Genomic DNA, 23025 nt, shown 5'->3' on the forward strand with positions numbered 1-23025 from the left:
TAGATTCTGAAGGGTAAGATCCACGATACCATTTCTTGACAACAAAAGCATCCATTGATCTATATCAGGGTGCTGGGAAGAAGGAAATGATGAAATATTGAGGAGGAATGTCTTAATGGCTCTAACGTGCTGCGACAGAATTGTATTAATGACATCTACTAATATGTCTGGTGGCTTGCTTAGGCAAAACTGAGCAGAAAATACAAACTTGGGGATTGAAGCCCAAACATGTCTCCACGGTCTAGACAAAACACTCATTTTTGCAGCATCCTCAATAGACAAGTGCTCCTGAATCTGGTGTTTGACATTGATGGGAAGATCTGTAAGTCTATCAAGTTTAAGTTTGTCCCCTTCAACTTTAAGTCTCTTACAGCAAATCATTGTGATTCTCAGTCCTGATTATTTTGGGGGGGGAAACAAAGAAGTAAGCGAGGACATGCTTCAATATGCTGCATATGACTCATTTCTACCACAATAATTCCATGAATCTATGACTAGAATAACTCCTAAACAACAAAGACCGACTTCAGATTTCATATTTGTTGAAATTTTCACATATTTCGAGAACACTAACGGCCGCAGGGGAGGGGAGGCTAATAAGAAACAGATAATCAAAGCATCCAAAAGCTAAACAATAATTTTGGGCTACACAAAATGGTAATTACAGCTTTGGTAGATAAAAAAAATTTTACAGACATAAAAAAATTACAGTTTTTTTGGACTTCATCGAAATAAATGTTAAAGCTTTTGGGTCCATATCACTAAGTAAGAAACAGATAAGTTAACTTTGTTGAAAAATCATCCTATTTACCATTCAAAAGGAAAAGACAAGAAAAACTTACGGTTTGATGAATGCTTGAGGAGTTGGACAGTGAATAGAACGGCGGAAGGCGATTTACACAGGCACACATATATGAAGACAGCGACATACATATATGATCTGCAAAAAGGAAATTTCTATTGTGATTCGGATTGGGAATTATATGTCTATTGGGATTCGGATTTTGGAAATTAGATCTGCTTTTTCCTCAAATTGTTTTTTAACTATATAGGATAATTTTATTGATGCTCTTTGAACTTTTGTATTTGTCACCTAAAAGTCACCTTTTTTTTTGTTACGTAAAAATTATTTAACTTTGTGTTTATTACTCAAAAGTCATTTTTCTTTCTTTTGTTACACAAAAATTATTGGGAAATTTTCATAAAGCACTATCTTTTACTAGTAATTAGTCATCTTTAGATACCATTTGCTATATTACAGATTATAGATACATTTTATGTAGTTATAAGATGTATTTGATGTATTTAAGCTATTGTATTCATGAATACAGTAGCAAAAATAGGCGTGAATCAGGGAAGTCCAGCTAATCAGTTGTTGTATTCGAGTGTATTCGACTGTATTAATGGAGTGAAATATGGGATTACATCTGGATAAATTATTGCATTCGACTGTATTAACGGCGTGAAATAGGGGATTACACTGTTTTTAAAAGGGAAAGTGAATCAATTAACATAATAGACTCCTAATATAACTCAACAAACTCAATTATAACACACAAAATTTGTATTATCAGTTATAAAAAAGATTCTCAACCGAAAAAATACTCCAAAAACATAGCAATCTTCAGAGAAATTATATAATACATCTGGATACATAAATTATATTAATTAAAAAAAAACTTATGAATACATTCATGGCATATAGCGAGACAGTGAATACAATGAAATACATAGAATACAGTGGGGATACATTGAAATACAATGAGAAAAAAAGACAGTGAATACAATGAAATACAACGAGATACATTGAATTACAATGAAAAAAAAATCTTAGAGCATGATTTTGAACAGTAAAAGAAAAAAAATGATGAATAAGAAATAGAAATTTTTTAGATAACAATCTGGTGGAGGCGATGGGTCTTGCGTTTCAAATACTTCAAATTCATGATGAGCATCTGCATATCTTCTTTAGGTTATAATCCCCACCGCCACTGTCGCATCGTGCTGCCTAAGTAGAGCAATGATCTTCCCGTTCATATCACGTATGAGCTCTTCTGTCTTCTTAGCAACATCATCATCCAAATCAAAGTTGGTAGGAGGCTCAATTAAGTCATAATCATCATATAGTGATCCTTCAAAGTCAAATCGTGGGCCCACAAACCTCACTTTCTTTATCCAGGGGAGGTTCTCCGTTTATGGCCATTGGGTTCTCCATATTCCATCTGTCAAAAATTTCGTTTACACCTCTTGGTCTTCGAATATTTCGTAAGGATTTTGGTTGTTTTATGAAAGGGAAAGAATCGTTGGCTAGACAGAGAAGAGGAAGAGAATCGGAAATTTTAATGGGATGGAGAAGAGAATGGGATGTATCAAAGTAGAGAGAGAAAGAAAATATTGTAACTGATTAGCGTATTTAGTGGCTTAGGGCTAGGAGGTAACCAAAATTAAATATTTTGCTATAAACCTTAAAAGATATCTATAGAATATAATTTATTTAAATGGTATTTATTTAAAATAAATAAGGTGTTAACCTTTGCTATAGGAGGTAAAAATTCCAAAATCATTTTACGTTGCTCTAGTTATCACAAAAGTCACATTTGCATGATTTTATAATATTTTTACTTGAAAAGTCTATTATGCCCTTGATATTATATAAATCTTCATATTTATGTAATACCTTCTATATTATATACTATATAATATATTTTACCTAGGTATTTTATTTATGATTAAAATAACTTAATATTATTTTATTTAGGATTTTTATAATATATCCATATATTTATTTTTCTTAACGTTAATTTTCAAGATATATTGATAGCGTTATTAAATTTGTCAGTAACTTTACTATGAACAAATCTCAAGTCAACGTTCTTAACCACTCCTAATGAAATATTTTTAGTAATAATTATAAAATCAAAGCTCACAGATTTATCAATCAAGCCATATTCGTTAATCCAATAAATAAAATACCAACATTTAGTAAACTCACACATCAGATTAACAGTTTCAAATAAATAATATCAAGAGATAAAGCTTAAGATTTAATATTAAACTCAAATATCTTTTAAAAAAATTAAAAGTTTTACTGACTATAAAAAACTATCATTTGTTAAACAAATTTGTTTTTTTATTTCAAGTAATTTTTTTTGTCGTTTTCATATTTGAAAATATGTTCATTCTCAAATATGATTAAACAAATTCAGTATCGTGGGAAAATTAAACGTACTAATATATTATAAAATAATAAATACAATAATATAAAATTATTTTAATTATAAGTAAAATTCCTAGGTAAAGATATAATATATATATATATATATATATATATATATATATATATATATATATAATATAATATAATTGAGCACATAAATTAGAGGATTTATAATGTCAAAGGCATTATAGACTTTTCAGGTGAAAGTTTTATAAAATTTTGTCAAAGTGATTATCGTGATAACTAGAGCATAGTAAAATAATTTTTGTATAAAAAAATAAAGAAAAGATTTTATTTGGCACGATAATCACTTTAACAAGATGATCACTTTGACAAAGTTTTATAAAACACCGGTAAAAATTAAAAATAAAATCAGTTAAGAAAAAACTAATATTATAAAAATAATAAATAAAATAGTATTAAGTTATTTTAGTTATAAATAAAATACCTAGATAAAAATATATTATATAGTATATCATATAGAAGGTATTACATAAATATGAAGATTTATCTAATATCAATGGCATAATAGACCTTTTCTAGCAAAAATATTTAAAATCTTGCAAATGTAACTTTTGTGATAACTTGAGCAAAGTAAAATAATTTTTGTGTAACAAAAGAAAGAAAAGTGACTTTTGAGTAATGAATACAAAGATAAATGATTTTTACGTAACAAAAAAAAGAAAAATGACTTTTGGGTAACAAACACAAAAGTTGAATGACCATCAGTAAAATTTACTCTTAACTATATTAAGTCTTAGGATAGGCATTGTGTGGTTACTTTATTTCCGTAACTATAATTTTCATTTTATAAAAATTATATTTGAATTTAAAAAGGTGAATAATATTTTGTAATGAGCCTTATGCGTGTGCCTATATCAATAAATATACAATTAAAAATATATTATTAGATAACATATTTGAGTTACAAAATAAAGCTAAAAAGGTGTGAGTTCTTGAAAATGATTAATGTCGATTGTATTTAGATAGAATCTTGCTAGGCATAATTTTTCACACATACAATGCAAATAGTGGTCGGAGAAAATTCTAAAATAAAATATTGATGTAAATATAAATCCAAACAATACATACATTTAGCCTAGATTTTGATCAACCCATAATTTCTTTCTTCGCATCTCACAAGAATACCATAATTAATTTAAATATTAAGAGACATAGTTCATTACTGATTTATCAAAATTTTAAGTGGACACAACTCTAGTTGAATTCAAAGATCACTATAAGCTAAAACCTAAATATTAAAAAAGAACGATGCACAAAAAATCTCGCATTCACGCTGGGTCTGGGGAAGGGCCCGCACAAAAAATCTCGCATTAATGACTGCTTTCACGACTTGAACTTGTGACCTATGGGTCACGGGTCATACTGAGACAAGTTTGCCATTACTCCAAGGCTCCTCTTCAAAATATTATAGGACAATAAAAATAAAATATTCTTAATTATTTTTCTTGCTTAATAATTATATTGAGCTTTTTAAGTATACCGTTTTATTAATTATAATTAATAAACTATTATCGTCTTTCACAAAGGGGCTCTAACTTTGATTTGTTTTTTAGTTTGTTACATGAACCATGCTTTAAAGAACTCATGATATCTCCCTAATTAAATCTCTGGCCTTAGACCGAACTTATCCTTCTATATAGTATTTTTTTGGAACTATTAAATTTTCCCTCAAGTATTCCTTTATATAAAATTTTCAGAAAAAATATTCTTCTTTTTTCTTTTGAAAAACAAATTCTCTTTTGAATGCCTTCAGGTCCTTCACCAAAACAAGGATGAAGGATCGAACAACATCTTATGAATCTAGGATCTCATGCCTTAAAGTTCCTTTATATCTGTTAGGAGTAATCCGAATTTGATTGGGGGACGGTGAGATGAAGTGCATTAAGAAGATAAAGTTAAATGGACAAAATGAGAAATTTGAAAAAAAAAAATAGGCGCATGATATATTTGATATTTAGGACTAAAGGATTTGGATTGAGTTTGGATTTAGAATGAATGAAAATTGAATGTTTTGAGGGGCTAAAAGGGTATCTGATAGGTCGGTAAAGATGCGTCATGGGTGGGATGAAATCTGAGTTAGCATGCATTTTAATTAACCAATCAGAAATGGCCACGTTATGTTTAATAAAATATTTTTTTAATTACCTGAAGGTCCATTAGAAATAACGGCATATATGTGCCACATTTTAACGGTAGGACAATTTTATCAAAATAGGTGGATGAGGAGTACTTTTAAACCAAAGCAAATAGGTTAGGGGCAGTTTTGACCTTTCAATATAATACTTTTTATATGTAATTACCTGAATTTTTTTTCTCAACTAAAATTTTTAAAATATTATTTCTAAAATTTAATGAAGTTTTACGCACCGAGCGAAGCGCGCATAATTTTACTAGTGTTTGTACAATTCAATAAATAATTAAAAACAATTTTGAAAAAGATAAGAGATGTACTTTCTCTCTCTATAACCGCTTCTCTCGGCGCTCGATTAGGTGATCTACTAACGTGCACTGCTCACCGGAATGGGAGGGCGAGGAAGACCATGGAAGCGAGTCAATAAGGTACTGATTACAGATCTCAAGTTGCTCGAGGAACTGAAGATCGGAACAGGAAGTGGAAAATCACCAGGTGGAGGAAACCTCCATGGATCTGCTGTGAAGCAAACAATGGAACAGGAAAATCAATCGAGCAAGCAGGAGCTGGAGGTCACGCCTACAGCTGGGAAGGGGAAATCAATTGTGGCTATGGATGAATTAAGCACATGCAGGAGGGCTAACAATGGAGATGGTACTAACTGCCATGCAGGGGGTACCTTTGGGGTGAAAGACATGCTAAATCAGAGTAATGGTTTTGGCAACAATGGATCTAACAACAAGGAGAAGGAAGATACTCAAAAGGTTGTAGAAAATGGAAATCGGCCAAAGGAGAATGGAAATATGCAAACCTAGGCAAGTGTAGTTACAGGAAGTAAGATGGCTTCAAAAGGCATGAATCTGAGATATATTCCACCAAGCATCCAGAAAGGGAAGACAATTGTGAAATTGGAGCAGGAGGATATAGAAGAGGAGAGCGAGAAATGGAAAATGGCTATAATCATGTATGTTATTGGAGACTCTCCATCGATGGGAGCAGCGGAGAGATTTTTAGTAACACAGTGGAGATTTGCAGAGAAACATCAAGTTTACTATCATAATGATGATTATTTTGTCATCCGATTCAAAAGCATAGAGGACAAAGAGAAGGTGTTGCTATCAGAACCAAATACAATCAACAACAGACCAGTGATAATGAAGGAATGGTCGGCAGACTTTAATTTTTAGAGAAGTGCTCAAAACCATACCAATTTGGGTGAAGTTTCCTAAACTTCCTCTAAGCTGCTGGGGTATGAAGTCATTAAGTAAAATTAGCAATGGATTAGGTACCCCTGTATATGCAGATGAGTGTACTACCAATATTGCACGCATATCATATGCAAGAGTCCTTATTGAAATGGATATTACTAGACCACTTCCTACGAGCATTACTGTGCAGGACCCTAAGGGAGGGGTATTTGAACAGGAAGTGTAATATGATTGGCAGCCTGAGTATTGTGCATCATGTTTGCAAATAGGCCACAATTGTAAGAGTACAAATATGAAGAAGTAGAGAGGAAAACAAGTAAAGCCTATGCAAATCTGGAGGAGAGCTAATCAAGTGAAGACAAGTGACAAAAAGAATGAACAAATACATGAAACAAATGGGCAAGCAAATGGTGGGAAAGATGCTGAGAACAAGGAACAGGCTAATGCAACAGTACCACAAGCAGAAGGATGGACAATAGTGAAAACAAAATCAGCTAGCAAAATGGCAAAAAATGGAGGTAACACAGATAGAGAGGTAGATACAACAAATGGCTTTAGCTCATTAGCAAGGTGGGTTGAAGAAGGCCAAGTCATAGGAATATAGCAAGATAAACACTGTGAAAGGGGACAAAGTAGCCAAGGGGTTGAAGGAATCCAAGACCATTTCCCTCCATTACTAAGATGAAAGTCATCACTTGGAATGTGAGGGGGGTGAACAAGGTGTATAAGCAAAAGGAGTTAATGGAGTTTATCAAGGTAAATAAAGTAAATGTCATAGCTATTATTGAACATAGAGTAAAGGAATGTAAAGAGAGGCAAGTGATAAACAAAATAGTACCTAATTGGGAAGGGATCTCAAACATTTCTTTGAATAATAAGGGGAGAATATGGCTACTATGGGATCCAAAAGTTGCTATAGTGAAGGAAATTAATATACATAGTCAATACATACAAGCTGAAATAAAATGTGCTACCAATGCAATGACCTATCATTTTATTGCTGTATATGGCCTCCATATAGTGCAGGATAGAAAGGAATTATGGAGGAAACTTCGAGAGATAGAAAACAAGCAACAAGAACCATGGCTAGTAATGGGAGACTTCAATGCCATTTTTGAGGTAGAGGACAGAATACATGGAACTATGGTGCAAGACCATGAGATAAGGGATTTTAGAGAATTTGTAGAAGATGCTGGTATGACTGAACTAAAAGCAATAGGGAGGTCATTTACATGGACAAATAGTCATGTCTTTAGCAAAATTAACAGGGCAATAGTAAATGGAGAGTGGATGAGCAAGATGCCTCCTATTCAAGTTCATGTTCTAGACCCATATTTCTCTGATCACTCTCCCTTATGTATTGAATTGGGAAGTCAACAAAAGGCAGCACCTAGACCATTTAGATTTATGAATTATTTGGCTGATGACCCTAACTTTGAGAAGATAGTAGCAGACAATTGGCAGATAAATACCAATGCAGGATACATGAAAAAAATCTGGCTGAAGCTGAAGCATACAAAACAAGCAATGAAGGGCCTAACTGCAAAAGAGTATTCTAGAATTGCTGACAGAATTAAAGGCATCAGGAATGAGCTTCAAACAATACAACAACAAATGAGAACTCCTACTCAGGATCCACATCACTTTGAAATGGAAAAAGAGCTAAGATTACAGCTGGAGAAATGGGATGCAGTAGAGGAAAACATTTATAAACATAAGTCTAGAGTTCAATGGCGTAATCTAAGAGACTCTAACTCAACTTATTTTTCTAAGAACATAAGAGCTCAGAACCAGATCAAAGCACTTACAAATGCAGCAGGAGATATTGTCCAAACAGATAAAGGAATAGAATAGGAGATAATAAACTTCTATCAGGGATTACTTGGGGCAGCCAATCCTATACTACCTGCTGTAAATTTGAATGATATGAGGAGAGGACCTGTGCTTTCAAGGAAGCAACAAATGCAGCTTATTCATCCATTTAGTAGAGAAGAAGTGTGGCAAGCACTTCAGGGGATAAATGATAATAAAGCTCCAGGGATAGATGGATTCAATTCAGTATTCTTCAAGAAAGCATGGGCCACGATTGGAGAAGAGGTAACTGAAGTTGTTCTGGAGTTTTTTGATACTCAAAAGCTTTATCAACCAATAAACTATACAGCTATAACATTGGTGCCTAAAATCAAGAACCCTACATCAGTGAAACAGTATAGACCCATTTCTTGTTGCTCCACATTATACAAAATCATATCCAAAATGCTTACTAGTAGACTACAGGGAGTCATGGATAGCATCATTGATAAGAGTCAAGCTGCTTTTGTCCCTGGCAGACTTATAACAGATAATATAATCCTAAGTCATGAACTAGTGAAAGGATATGGGAGGAAATGGGTGTCACCAAGATGCATGATCAAAATTGACATGCAAAAAACCTATGACTCTATTGAATGGGTGTTTTTAGAGCAAGTCTTGCATGCACTTAACTTCCCAAATATATTTGTGAAATGGATCATGGTGTGTCTATCAACAGTATCATACTCTGTCATTATAAATGGTAAAACAAGTATTCCATTCTCTGCTAAGAGAGGACTAAGGCAAGGTGATCCCCTATCACCTTTCTTATTTGTGATAGCCATGGAATACCTTAGCAGATCTTTAAAGACTTTGGTAGGGAATCCAGATTTCAACTATTATCCTAGATGTGCTAAGCTGGATATTATATAACTGGGGTTTGCAGATGGTTTATTGTTGTTCTGTAGAGGGGGTGTAGTATCTACTCAACTATTATACAAACAATTCCAGCAATTCTCTATGGCTTATAGATTAATTGCAAATCAAGGAAAGAGTGCTATATATTTTGGAGGAGTAACAGAACAGATACAAGAGCAAATTATAAAGGAGCTAGTATTCTCTGTTGGAACTCTACCTTTCAGATACTTGGGAGTGCCATTAAGTTCAAAAAGGCTAACTATTGGGCAATGCCACCCACTTCTGGAAAGGATGGTGGGAAGAGTGACCTCATGGATAGCAAAAATGCTATCTTATGCAGGGAGATTACAGTTGATTAGAAGTGTACTCATAGCTATTCAGCAATTCTGGTAGCAAATTTTCATATTTCCAAAGAAGGTGATGCAAAAGATCGAACAGTTATGCAGAAGGTTCTTATGGAATGGGAATAATGAATGCTCAAAGAAGGCTTTAATAACATGGGATAAAATTTGTTTGCCAAAATCAGCAGGGGGGCTCAACATAGTTGATATATATACATGGAATAAGGCTGCTATTCTTAAACATCTCTGGAACTTATGCAAAAAGAAAGATAGGCTGTGGGTTCAATGGGTACATAGCTACTATATAAAAGGGGCTCAAGTATGGGACAACCATGCTCCACAAGCATCATGGCTAATACAGAAAATCTTAAAAGCTAAGTAGTATTTGGAGGAAGCAGGGGTAACTACAGATGAATTCCTAAAAGGTGAGAAATATGCTATCAAGACAGTGTATAACAAGATGAGAGACAAACATCCCAAAGTGCAATGGAGGAAACTGATCTGTAATAACCAGGGTTGTCCTAAATGGTTATTCATATTGTACCTTACACTACATGATAGGCTATACACTAAGATGAGATTGAAGAAATGGAACACGGGGTATGACACAACATGTGCACTATGTGATAGTGAGGAAGAAGACATTCAACATTTGCTCTTTAAATGTCCAAATACTTCTCAAGTATGGCAAAAAATACTGGACTGGCAAGGAATTCAGAGACAAACTATGGGATGGAAGGAAGAAGTTGAATGGGCTGGGAAAAATGCGTCTGGAAATAGTGCATGAGCAGAAATATATCGCATGGCCCTAGTAGGTAGTGTGTACTATGTGTGGTTAGATAGGAATAACAAAATCTTCCAACAGAAAACGAAGCCAGCAACAATTATAGTAAGACAGATTATTCAAGACATACACTGCAAAGGGAAAAAGGAGGAAGAAATTGATGCTAAGTGTTGAAGTAGTTAGATTACTATCCTAGCTAGAGGGTTTAGAAGATATAGCATAATGTATAGCCTTTATTTTTTGTATGCATAGAAGATGCTTATACTGAAGTTGGGGCTTATGTCCAACTCTAGAGATTTGAAACAAATTGTAAATATTTCCTTGGTAATAAAAAATTTATAATTACCAAAAAAAAAAAAAAAAATTTACTAGTGTCATATTAATAATTCGGACGCACAAAAAATTTCTATTTTGATAAATTGGTTAGATTTCATTTGAGAAAGAAAAAAGAAATAAATGAGCCTCTCCTCTCTCTATAAATTAACCAAGTGTAGAAGTGGAGGGAAGATTTTCCCGCCATTTCCGTCTTAGCTAAAACTGTTCTTCCTCTTGCAAAAGAGAAGAAAAGAAAACCCTAACCCTAGGCCAGCCAGCGACAGCCATGGAAGAGCAAATCAAAGCTGAATTCCTGAAAAATGGCTTCGCTCTCGATGATGAAGCAGAAATTCTTAACAAATGTAAGTAAACAAATATGATTTTTTCTTGTTTTTCTTTCCCTATATATATGGAGAATTAGGGTTAATTTCGTGATTTGTTTTCTGTCATAATTAGGTCTTACATTCTGTATACAATACAACCTAAGCCCTTCCGATCTCGTTTCTAGCTGGGACGTTTACTCTCTCAACAGGTCAGACTTCACTTAATTCTAATTTTAGTGAAAAAAAAGTCCTAATTTTCTTTTTTGTGTTTGTGTAAATTTCAGTTTATTGTGCTTCTCAAGCGAATTAGTAATCTAGACGAAAACAATATAATAAGTACTGAATATTTATTAAATAAAGTTACTGAATAGGGAAGATCCAGGACGTAGAGTTAGTGGGTTCGGAGTTCACCTGCTGCCCTCTTGAAGCAGTGGTATCCAGTTTTCTTGTATGTAGTATATATACCAATTCTAATGGACATTTACGTATCAGAACCCATTGCTTGTTAATTAACTCCACCTGTTACTGAAGCGTGATTAGATTAAAGACTTAGCCTCAAACGAGTTCACATTTCCTTTTTCGCTTTGTTTTGTTGTGCTAAGTAAATGAGAGCTAAGTCAAATATGTGGCCATATACTAGTGAAACCAAGACTCTTTCTTGAGCTATGGTGAAAAACTTGGAGGTTTAAGTGGATGAAAAAACAAAAAACAAAAAACCATTTCTTTTTAGAATATTCAAATTGCTAAGACACTTTGGGCTTCCAGTTTTTCAGCTTCTAAAATTAATTAGTTAGAATATAGTAAAATTCCATACTTGTATTCATTAAAAGATACTATTGAAGCATCTTTGATTAGATCAGATGCTGCTAAAATTGCAAAGTCAGTATTTTCTTGGTAACTACTTAGGCCTACAGATATGACTTAATTTGGAAATAAAAAGTCCTTTGGTAAGTTGGTTGGTGGCCATGTTGAAGAAAAGTAAAAGCAGAATGGAAAAACACTTATATTGTGGAGCAACAAATAGATGGTCAAATAACTTGAACCAGCCTGATTTTTCTTTCTGTTATTTTAGATATACCTAAAGTTTGAATCTTTGATATTCTTTTCACCTCTGGATAAGAACTGAAGTGGCATTGCATTTTACTCCTCTGAATTTTAATTGAAATCCAAACGGACCAAACCTGGAGTTCCACTTGATGGCCATTTGTTTCAGGGGGCTGGAATTGATGGTGCAGAGTTCACATATGGGTGCATTTCTACAACAATTACAGAATGAACGGAGAGAGGACATTGTTAAAAAGGAACCTGGTTTACATTTCTACTCCAGTGATATTTCTATGTGAGTGTATTCTCTAGTTCAGCCTTCTGAGTATATTTAATTTTTTTGAATTTAGTATCCTTGAACCTCCCATTTCCATGTCTCAACTGGGCTGACTTATAATGATTAGTAACCTTCTGGCAAATGTGCAGTTTGCCTTTTTCGGATCAGGGGTCAAATATATCTCATTTTGTTGTTTCAGGAAAATCTTTTCACATTTTATATCTCTTGCGAGGGGAGCCTTGGCGTAACTGGTAAAGTTGTTGCCATGTGATCAGGAGGTCACGGGTTCAAGCCGTGGAAACAGCCTCTTGTAGAAATGTAGGGTAAGGCTGCGTACTATAGCCTTGTGGTCCGGCCATTCCCCGGACCCTGCGCATAGCGGGAGCTTAGTGCACCGGGCTGTCCTTTATATCTCTTGCGCCTGTGATTCTGGAACTCTTACAAAAATAGTTTTGCTCAGTGTTGTCAAAAGGCGCGCTTAAAGCGCGCTTAAGCCCTGAAGCGAGGCTCAAAATATGTTGAGCGCTTCGCCTCGCTTTGCGCTTAAACCCCCAATGGACCTTAGAGCTTTTTTGCGCTTTTCCCCTTCGATAACACTGGTTTTGCTCATATTAGATGTAGAAATAGCTGCTATTATCCACCTTTTTTGAACTCTATCTGTCCCCTTTCAAATTGTTATGAAGTGGGAAAAAAAAACAAAGATTCTATACTTTATTAACTAACCCTAAAAACAAAGGCGAGTCTAGCTAAGTGGCCACTAATGTGAACTTTAGATATTTCCTCTAGGTTACTGAAATATGTGACTTCTCAATGCTTGACGCTGAAAAATATCAACACAGGATATTGAATGATGAATACGAGGATACCAAGGAAATCATTCTAGGTACCCCAACAGATAAACGAAAGTCATCACAAGCAGAAACAACTGCTTCAGCACAAAAAACTAATGGGAGCATTTCCACCTCCAGAAAGCATCTAGAAACAATTACACCCTTCGGACAAAGAAGGAACAAGTTTGTGGTGCAGTTTTCTCTCAATGAGAAGGCCAATGGAGAAAGCATGAAAATAGAACATGATCAGGAGAACCCCAATGATGACATCATAAAGAGGGTCCAACCAAGCAAAAGATGTTCTTTGCAAATCATTAGCTCTCAACCTGAGCCAGGGTGCAAGTTCATGTATGACAGGATGGAAAATAAGGTACATCCTATGTCACAGAGGTAGAATACCTAGGTTTTTCCACTACGAAGTTCTTGCTAATTTTTATTTTTATCAGTTTAATTTTCTTGAAAGCCGAATAAAAGATCATGCAACAGCACTTGTAGCCTCTGGATTGCATGAGGAACCAACTGATCCTACTGTTGCTTCACAGGTAACATCTTTGCTTCTGAAGTATGAGATTCCCACTCCACATATTTGCACTGGCATTCCGCTGTTTTTCCACTATAATGCAAGTGCAAATTTATGTATTAAAAGTTTGACATTTAAGTGCTTTTCCAATTATTATCTTGATTTCCATTTTGACAAGGGGACATAATTTTAACTCTTTTATGGATCTTGTTGTTTCAGAGATCTGTATTTGCTGTTGGAATGATTTGTTGTGAGGAAGAAGGGCGTTTGAAGGAAAAGCCTATTTTACTGCAAAGCAGGTAAGAAGCTGCTGTCTGCATATATAATTAGTCTTTTGCTTCCTGCAAGAAATCAGCTCTTTATTTTGGATTGAGTTGGTCTCAAAGTTTTTCTGCAGTTTACAGATGGTCCACCTTGGTTGCATTTTTCACCAAGTCACTTCTTAAGTATTCCATTATTTAGAGGATTCTGTGCTCTTCTATTCCTCTAGATCAATTCAGTCAGCAGTAGCTGAAGTATGATAGATTATTAGTTACATTCATATTATTAGAAGCATATTAAGAATATTGGCATTGTTGGTAACAACTGTGAATATTACCATTGATAACAAAAAGAATAACAAGCTAATGGGCACCTAGTTCCAAAACCAACCTTCTAGGAAGCGTGTTTAAGAAATCAAGGCCCCAGCACAGACTAATTACACAGTAAATGTTGTAAATAACCTGTACAACGATGTATCTTCCTGGACATTTTCGGTGTACTAATTCTATCTATCACTTCCTTCTTTATCTGTGTTACCACTAACTCACTATTTACATATATTCCTCTAAACAATCTCCAATTCCTTATTCTCCAAGTATGGTAGATCATGGCACTCCAAATTGCTGCAAACACTTCCTTTTTGAAAATATTGGCGTTGTTATCTTGACTAGCTTTGACATTAATCATTATTTACACACTATTGACATGATTGATAGATGTCAGAAGAACCTAGAGAATTTTCCATCTATCTTGGTACCATTAAGCACCTATGTAAATTTGTCTTTCCATGGGTATGCTGTCTCTATGGTTGATGATATCTAGTTGCTAACAGCGTTGAGCATTCTGGAGGTCAGCGTGTGCGCCTTGACTTGCAAAACTTGAACCACTTCTCTATTTTCCCTGGCCAGGTATTGTAAAGAGACTGCATGTATTGTTTTATTAGTACTTTAAAATGTTGAACAAAGAATGAACCTCAAAAATTCATACTCAGGTGGTTGGTGTTGAAGGGCATAACCCAAGTGGCCACTGTCTAATTGCATCAAAAATTGTTGATCACATTCCTTTGTCGGTTTCTTCCACGGGAAATCCCGCACCTTCTAAGAAGCAAGCAATGGATCAAGATCTTCAGTCAACCAACGCCTCATGTGCTATGCCAGAGCTGTCATTGGTGGGTAAGCTTGTACTCCATATAAGTCTACCACAAAATTAAACATAAGAGTGAGTGAGATACATGTATTTGGCTTACTAATGGTAGAAATCTGTTTATTATTTATATGAAATGCCTGTTTTACTAAGAAGTATCCTTGGTTTTGGATTTTATCTCTCATGCCTGTCTTTCTCAGTTCGAAAAACTTGAGGATACGGACACTTCATTTCAACTCTGTTTACCTTTTATGTAATTACATGAAATATCCTTTGCTGGAGTTGGCCCCTTTTGACAACAAACAATGTTTTTCAGAGACATTTGTTGCCTTATTACTGGTGGTAACCCGTGCAGCTTTTGTAAATGAATTCTGGACATATTTATTATGTATGTCATATGATGAATATTACCTTCCATAAGGTGGCCTTCTGGTTTGCAGATTTTGCTGCGCTCCTTATCCATTTAATTTGGTGTGTGTTCTTCATTTTGCCCCTTTTTTTCTTTTTTTTATATGTTTATTTACTTGAGTGTAATTAGAAGCTCTGAGCATACATACATGAAGAGAAGGGCATTATCCTTCGGTTCTGCCTTTTGGATGTGCAACCAATCTCTTTTCTGCAGCAAAGGATTGTACCATCCTTTCTGTATTTTTTCTTACTTTGTTTTGGCGCCTTGTCAACATTTTACGTTCTTGTACAGATTATAGCTGCAGGTCCTTTTACAACTGTTGATAACTTATTCTTCGAACCTCTTACCGAGCTTCTATCATATGCACGTCGCAAGCAGCCTCAATTGATCATCCTGGTAATGAGTTTACAGCCCTCATGCAAAAGTTGTAACTCTTTTTTATTAACTGATATAGAAGTTTGCTGCCATGTGACCAGGAGGTCACGGGTTCACGCCGTGGAAACAGCCTCTTGCAGAAATGCAGGGTAAGGCTGCGTACAATAGACCCTTGTGGTCCGGCCCTTCCCCGAACCCCGCGCATAGCGGGAGCTTAGTGCACTGGGTTGCCCTTTTTATATAGAAGTTTCATTGTACCTTCGTAAATTCTCTTGACAGCTAGGACCATTTATAGATTCGGATCATCCCGAGATCAAGAAAGGAACCGTGAATAGGACATTTGATGAAATCTTTGAGGATGAAATTCTTGCGAGGGTATCTGTATATAAAACTTTTTCTCTTTTTCCAATAAAGTTCTGGCTTTTATATGTTTATTCAATTTCCTTCAATTGGCTGTTTTCCAGTTGAGAGATTATGGAGAATATATGGGTTCTGCTGCTCGGGTGATTCTTGTTCCATCTGTTCGAGATGCTAACCATGACTTTGTTTACCCTCAGGTGAACATTTCCATCAGCTTAATCATCCTTTTTTTGGTGCTGTTATGTCATATACAGTATTGATACATTATTTTGTTGCTTACAGCCAGCCTTCGACATTCACTCACCCGATCTAGAATATCAGGTATGCAGTGTACTGCCATATGTCAAATTATTACTAGAGAAGGCTTAGTCTGGCATGATCATGTACTATTACTGACAACGATTTTGTATGTTACCAGATAAATAGCATTACAAATCCTGGAGTATTCTGTGCAAATGAGGTAGAAGCTGATGATATGTCCAGCAACTTTATTCCTTGTGTTTTCTCAACTATTACATGCTTTTCTTCTCGTCTTCACTGATAATTAAGCTGAAAAGGTCTTGGAAAACTCGGTGGAATGTTTTATCTGTCGCTGCTGACTGCAAGTGTGTAGACTGTACAGATTGAATTGTGGATGACGTGAAAATAAAAGTTGGGACTCACCAATACTAAACGTTAATCGTAGAAAGCAGTTCTAAGATTTTTTTTACCTCTTGCGGCCTTGCCCCCAGTGGAAGGGAATTTCTCCATGCTACGACAGCTCTTGATATTTTTATTTCAGGTGAAAGTGGCTTGCTGTACGGTGGATGTTCTTAAACAGCTTAGTGCGGAGGAGATTTCACGAAATCCACAAGGGGGATCAAAGCAACGAATGACAACTCTTGCAAACCATATATTAAACCAGCACAGGCATGTTTCAGTTGGCACTGTTTGCAATTCCTCTTGTTAATGCAGAAAGCTCAATTAACCCTATTTATGCTGAATGTTTTTCTCTTTTTGCAAACTAAATGCAACAGCTTCTATCCTCTATATCCACCAGCTGAAGGCATACCCATTGATTATTCTCTTGCTCCAGAAGCTCTTCAGATGTCAACTGTCCCAGATATACTCATCTTACCCTCGGACTTGGCTCATTTTGTTAGGGTAGTATGACTTGCTAATTTCCACATCAAAACTTTGCTTCTATTATTTCAGCAATATGGAACTAATGCAACTAACTCTGTTGAGCAGACATGAATGCGCTTGATCATGAAGATATTCACACAATCAATTTATTAAGAATTTCATCTGCCTGCAGGTGATCTCCCTTGGGGAAAGAAGTGAAGAGGAAGAAGTAAAGTGCATTTGTGTGAATCCTGGACGACTTTCAAGGGGAGAAGGAGGAGGTTTCTTTGTGGAGCTTAATTACCACGGAAGCTGTGATTTGTCAAGTGCTTCAGTTATTCGTATATAGAACTAAGACTTGGAATCTTCTTGCACTCTATAATTTAGCAGCCAGAAACTCATGAACTAAATCACCACGACTATGAAGAACTTGGGCACACTGCACTCTTGAAGGCTTCTCATGGATACTAACACAAGAAACAAGTGTGCTGTGGCTGAATCTACTCCGTTGGTATGTTCAGCTCCATTACTCAGAAGCAAGTGTCTAGATATTAAGGAAGTCGTTATAGCTGGTCAGAGCATCTTACGCAACCTTACAAGTTCAGCTGCTGTCTGAGGTCAATATTTAGGAAGTTAAATTTTCTGTCTGGCTCATTATAGCATCTCAGCTACTCGGAGAAGTTCTGCTACCTTGTCCGTGGGGGTTAGAGAATATATAACATAAAACTACTGTCACGGTCTGTTAGTTGTAGGTAATTATCTTCTGGCGGAATCCTTTTCTATATGGTGAAATACAAATTTGCTAAGGTTGTCTGCTATGAGATGCAGGAGAGAGGAAGCTCAACTCTTTTGAGTTCAAGTGGTCAACCAGCCCCATATAAGATTCCTTTTTGCAATGAGTCAATGGCTGCGTATAAGAAAGATTTTACGTGCTTGTTTGAATTTTTTCCAAGACTTCAGTTTGCAACCCAGTTTTTTTTTTTTTTGGAAAGTAATTATTAGCGCTTTTATGCAAAAAATAATCCAAACTCCAGTCTTTTTGGCGGAAAAAAAAGAAGACTTTTTGAGTATCTGAAAAATTATCAAAGAAAAGTTCAACCGTATGTTTCTTTGTCATAGTCATAAATAGGTCAAACAACTACCGTATGTTTCTTAGATGAGGTAATTTGACTCGGTAAGGAGTTTAAAAAAAAGACTTCTAAAATTTGTAGTCTTAAAAGCTTAAGAGGTAAAGGCTTTGTGAGGTCATGACATTTGTGTGGTTGTAAATTTTTTTTATTAAGGGTAAAATGAAGGGTTTAAAGTTTAATTATTTTCAATTATAGAAATGTGTAATTCATTTTGGAATAAACTAATAAGTAAAATGCATTATCTAAATTGAAATGGAGGGAGTAATTTTTTCTCAAAAATTCAATTTTTGGAAAACATCAAAACAAATGCTACCAGATTTTTTTCAATTCACAAGCCAAGCCTGCCTGTATCAATCAATTACATCATTTTCAGCAATATGCTAAAGATAACAATGATCCAACTGAGGGAATATATGCCATTAATACGCGTTCACTTTATCTCCATGGTTATTACAGACACTTCCAAGTAAATTAAATCTCCTCCTCCCCCCTCCCCCCCCCCAAAAAAAAAAAAAAAAAGAAACCTCTACAAACCCCCAAGATCGGAACAATCAAAAAGCAAACTAAAGAAAAAGTAAAGGAGGAAAAGAAAAAAAAACTAAGAAATGTACTAGAATTTTCTTCCCTTTTGGCTTTGATTCCTCTGTTTTATTGACATCGAAGAACTTGAACAATCAAATGAGAAAGATGAAAACAAAAGATTTGTTATTTAACAATATAATTTACACAAGTTAATGAGATAATAAGTTCACCACCAATTATAGCTGCAGACAAATTCAACTTTCAAATTCTTCAATTTCAATCCTTGAATCTGAACTCAACAACCTCTGTATCAATTACTCCTAATTACATTTCTTCAACTCCTTCCTCAGTCTTTCTCTAAAAAAGTCTATCCAAAGATTAGAAATCCACAAAATACTAATAAAGATTGCACTTACAATCACAACCATCCAAGAAATCCACATAGGCCTAGAAATCACACCATCTGCTTTTCCACTTGCAAAAGCCAAACCCATCTTGTAAACAAATAAGGGTCCAAGAACCCCCCTAACCAAACTATAAAACATATAAAAAAGTGGTGACAATTTTTCATAAAATTTAGCAGCCATAGGGACTTTGTTCTTTCGATATCTAGCAAGACTCCATGTGTTCTGGCAAGGACTTGTGATCTCAGCTAGAAAAAGAAGGCCAAGAAGAGTAGCTCCACCATGATGAACGACGAATCGACAAGTTAAAAATACATAAAGGGTAGCTAAATGATGAGCAATGAAAAGCACATCACTTGGATAAAAGACCAAATAATGTAAAAGGTCAACTAAGAAGTAAGCAATGCTGTATTCAAGTATCACTTCTTGGAATGGTGAGTTTTGGATGGAAATATCAAGATTTTGGAATGAAGTTTGTAACATTGAGTATATTGATAAGATTACTGCAGGGGTACCATGAGCTAAAGACATTATACAACTTGATGCATCAGGCCTCACTTTTTCTTTCCAATCTTTGAATATGATCAAGTATCCAAACAGATAGATTATAGAAAATACAAGAGTGAATCCAACAAGATTTGGCTCCAAGATTTCCATCAGGATATCAAAGAAAGATTATATTATATAACAGAAAAGATGAAGAGATACAGTTTTAGTGATGGTATAAGATGCAGCAAAATGCTCTTTTAAATAATTGAAAATTTTCTAACTAGATAGAAAGTGGTATTAGAATCTAATAAGCAACACAGATCGATGTTTAAATTATTGGAGTGGAGAAGGCTCTGGGTGTTGAGGAAAAAGAAAGGGAAAGACTTGATGACTGGTGAGAATCTAATTTTGTACAAAGGTAACAGTTTTGCCAATAGCTACTACTCGTCAATTATTGGTACTGTGAATAATAAATTCTTTCCAAGAAAGGAAGCATCCTCTTTCTTCCGTACAACCAATTCCCACACGTTATACTTTGTGCTGAGAGAATATTTTGTACCCATCCGGTCCAAAATAAGTGATTTTTTAGATGTTTTCACACAGATTAAAAAATCTAGCTTTTAACATTAATTAACAATGAAATTGGCCATATTAACATTTACTATCTCTTCACATAAATACTCCTAACACATACTCCAACACTATTTACTCCAAGGGCAATGTAGGAAAAAAATAATTAATTCATTCTTGAAATTTGGAAAAATTACTTATTTTGGACCACAAAAAAAAGGCCAAAAAATCACTTATTGTTTAATTTTTACATTTTATAAAAAAATTCACACCATCAAGTTTTTTTTTTGTTGAGAAACTGGAACAATTTATTTAATCGAACTACGTAGAGTCTGACAAAAGATCCATAGGATGGTTACAAACAGCTAAAAGGCCTTGCATGGCATTAATGTTGCCAAGTTTGGCTAGCTTCCTACAGTTACTTTCACTAACTAACTTATTAGTAGATGAAAGACCCTCCTTGTCCGCCAGCATCCTGGGCTCAACGAAGGTAGGGGTTACTACATAGCAAACTAAGCTATCATGATTCGATTGCCTCAACGGGTGAGCTACTTCATTTTCTTGTCGAAAGTTATGCCAGATCACCAGCTCCTTCCTGTGCCAACGGGTGAGCTACTTCATTTCCTTGTCGAAAGTTATGCCAGATCACCAGCTCCTTCCCCTTCCTGGATATCAACCACATGCAAAATTGTAAGTGATAGTCGTAAGAGGTGTTGCCTTCCTGTAATAGTTCAATTACCTGGGTTGAGTCGGTTTCTATTTCATACGACCATAGGTTATGTTGAAGAATCAGTTCTAGACCTTTTTTTAAGGCCAGGATTTCCGCATGCATGCATACATGTTAATGCCTGTATTTCATCATGGAATCCCAAAATCCAGTCACCAATACTGTTTCGTATGACTCTTCCTATGCCACCATGGTTTTTTTGGAAAGCTTCATCCACATTAAGCTTAAACCATCCAGCACATGGTTTATGCCAATTAGTGTTACAGGTAATCTTCCTTAAAGGACTACTTTCTCTGCTGGCCAGGAGAACAAATTCTGTAGCTTGTTTGATGATTAAGGGAATAGTAACGTAATTAGAGGCGTTGTTTTCAATATTTTTATTCCTATTAATTAAGCCAAAGGTTCCAAATAGCACAAGGGAAAAGTTGAGACCAAGTAATTATTTTAGAGGCTATGGTAGGACTACAAAATCTTAATCTATCAAGCCAGTGGTGGTTATCAGACTTTGACCATTTGATGCTTAGATCTAGGGAGTGCCAAATTTTTTTTGCTACATAACAATGAAGGAAATTATGGGGGATATCCTCAATATCATTACGGCAAATAGTACAAGGGATTCTATTATGGTAACATTTTCATAGAAGGATTTTTAATTTATTGGGACAATATACTTCCCAAATCCATCTAAAGCTTTTGGTCGGTATCATATCTGTTTCAATTAGATTATAGCATGAAGCTGTAGAGAATAAACCATTGCTATTAGGTTCCCAAATCAGACAGTCGTGGCCTCTGTCTATTGGTAGATTAATAGAGAAAAAAAATTCAACTATATTTTCCGGCAAAATCATCGAAATATTATTCAAGGTCCAATTGTTGTGGTCAATAAGGTCCTTAATAGTTAATGAAGAATATTTTTTCGTTAGGGGTCGCATTTCTTAGGCAAGGACTATTAGGGATCCATCTTTTATCCCAGATGCCTAGGAAGGAGTTATGACCAATGTACTACATGGGTCCTTTATTGCAGTAATCCCAACCCTTGAGTATACTCTTCCAACAAAAAGATTGGCGCTTCCTAGAAGAAAAGATGTAGGATTGCATGAGAACTTTTGCCCATGGGGCTTGGGGAAAATTTAATAGTCTCCATGCTAAGCTTGTAAGGAGAGATAAATTTTTTGATTTGGCTTTTCTACGTCCAAGGCCGCCTTTGTTTTTATCAAGGGTGATTATTGTTACACCCCATGTTTTTGTACGTGAAAGTATGTCGTAAGTCAATTAATGTAAGCTCAAAAATGAGATCTTCTTTGAAAGTATATAAAGTGACTTAATATTATTACACCCCGTACTTCAGACGTCACTGTCGTTATAGGATTATCTAATGTAAACTCAAAAAGGACGAAATCTTTCTACAACGATAAGAAAGATTTACTGAAGTCTTAAGCAAGTTAAGATGAATATGAGACTTGTTAATCATGATTTAAAAGAGTTTAAAGTCAAGATATGACTATATACGATGTTTGGATATGAAATATAAAGTTTGGGAAAAATTGGATTTAAGTTGCGGAAAAACCGACTAAGGATTTGCTTTGTAATGAAGCATTTTGAGCAATATATTTCATGTGTTATATGAGGTTGTTTTGGAACATATTATATACCAAAATGAAGGTCTTGGAACCTAGTTTCCAACGGTCTAAACCATTTATTCATACGACATTGGGGTAGAGAAATATAAATTTATATAGTAGGGTCGCCAAGTCACGTCTCCACACTTCGGAGAAACTGGTAGTTTTATAGGCCAGTTGCGATGCAGT

General features: G+C 35.1%; 5 protein-coding genes across 10 annotated transcripts in view; 3 read left to right on the forward strand and 2 right to left on the reverse strand.

Annotated features, from left to right (window-relative positions):
* Positions 1 to 1016, reverse strand: part of LOC104243806 (F-box/FBD/LRR-repeat protein At1g13570-like) — a 46742-nt gene extending 45726 nt beyond the window's left edge. For 3 of the 6 annotated variants that reach the window (XR_011404503.1, XM_070165472.1, XM_070165471.1), the window contains exons 1-2: positions 843 to 1016; positions 30 to 395 (exon numbers count right to left, since the gene is read on the reverse strand). Coding sequence is in view for 2 of the 6 variants with exons in the window: in XM_070165472.1 (XP_070021573.1) it covers positions 30 to 395; positions 843 to 933 (457 nt within the window). In the remaining 4 variants the exon portion in view is untranslated. The remainder of the gene's footprint in view (positions 1 to 29; positions 396 to 842) is intronic. The other 3 variants (XR_011404506.1, XR_011404504.1, XR_011404505.1) reach the window with 2 other exon arrangements.
* A 6245-nt stretch (positions 1017 to 7261) lies between these two features.
* Positions 7262 to 8434, forward strand: LOC138883168 (uncharacterized). Its single transcript, XM_070163831.1, has one exon. The coding sequence runs from the start codon at positions 7262 to 7264 to the stop codon at positions 8432 to 8434; it is 1173 nt and encodes a 390-aa protein (XP_070019932.1).
* Positions 8435 to 9709: 1275 nt separating this feature from the next.
* LOC138883169 (uncharacterized) lies at positions 9710 to 10417 on the forward strand. Its single transcript, XM_070163832.1, has 2 exons — positions 9710 to 9919; positions 10013 to 10417. Exons 1-2 carry the CDS (start codon positions 9710 to 9712, stop codon positions 10415 to 10417), a joined length of 615 nt encoding a protein of 204 aa, XP_070019933.1.
* Positions 10418 to 10861: 444 nt separating this feature from the next.
* LOC104243802 (uncharacterized) lies at positions 10862 to 18317 on the forward strand. The gene is made up of 16 exons (XM_009799058.2): positions 10862 to 11091; positions 11186 to 11261; positions 12266 to 12391; positions 13213 to 13573; positions 13650 to 13745; positions 13943 to 14022; positions 14817 to 14892; positions 14976 to 15152; positions 15828 to 15932; positions 16191 to 16286; positions 16376 to 16468; positions 16554 to 16592; positions 16690 to 16731; positions 17053 to 17180; positions 17288 to 17414; positions 17569 to 18317. The coding sequence occupies exons 1-16, from the start codon at positions 11016 to 11018 to the stop codon at positions 17722 to 17724; spliced, it is 1854 nt and encodes a 617-aa protein (XP_009797360.1). The 5' UTR covers positions 10862 to 11015; the 3' UTR covers positions 17725 to 18317.
* A 1030-nt stretch (positions 18318 to 19347) lies between these two features.
* LOC104243803 (TLC domain-containing protein At5g14285-like) lies at positions 19348 to 20088 on the reverse strand. Its single transcript, XM_009799059.2, has one exon. It carries the CDS (start codon positions 20086 to 20088, stop codon positions 19348 to 19350), a length of 741 nt encoding a protein of 246 aa, XP_009797361.1.
* Positions 20089 to 23025: the final 2937 nt, after the last annotated feature.

This window comes from Nicotiana sylvestris, chromosome 12 (assembly GCF_000393655.2).
Source record: "Nicotiana sylvestris chromosome 12, ASM39365v2, whole genome shotgun sequence".
NCBI classification, from domain to species: domain Eukaryota; kingdom Viridiplantae; phylum Streptophyta; class Magnoliopsida; order Solanales; family Solanaceae; genus Nicotiana; species Nicotiana sylvestris.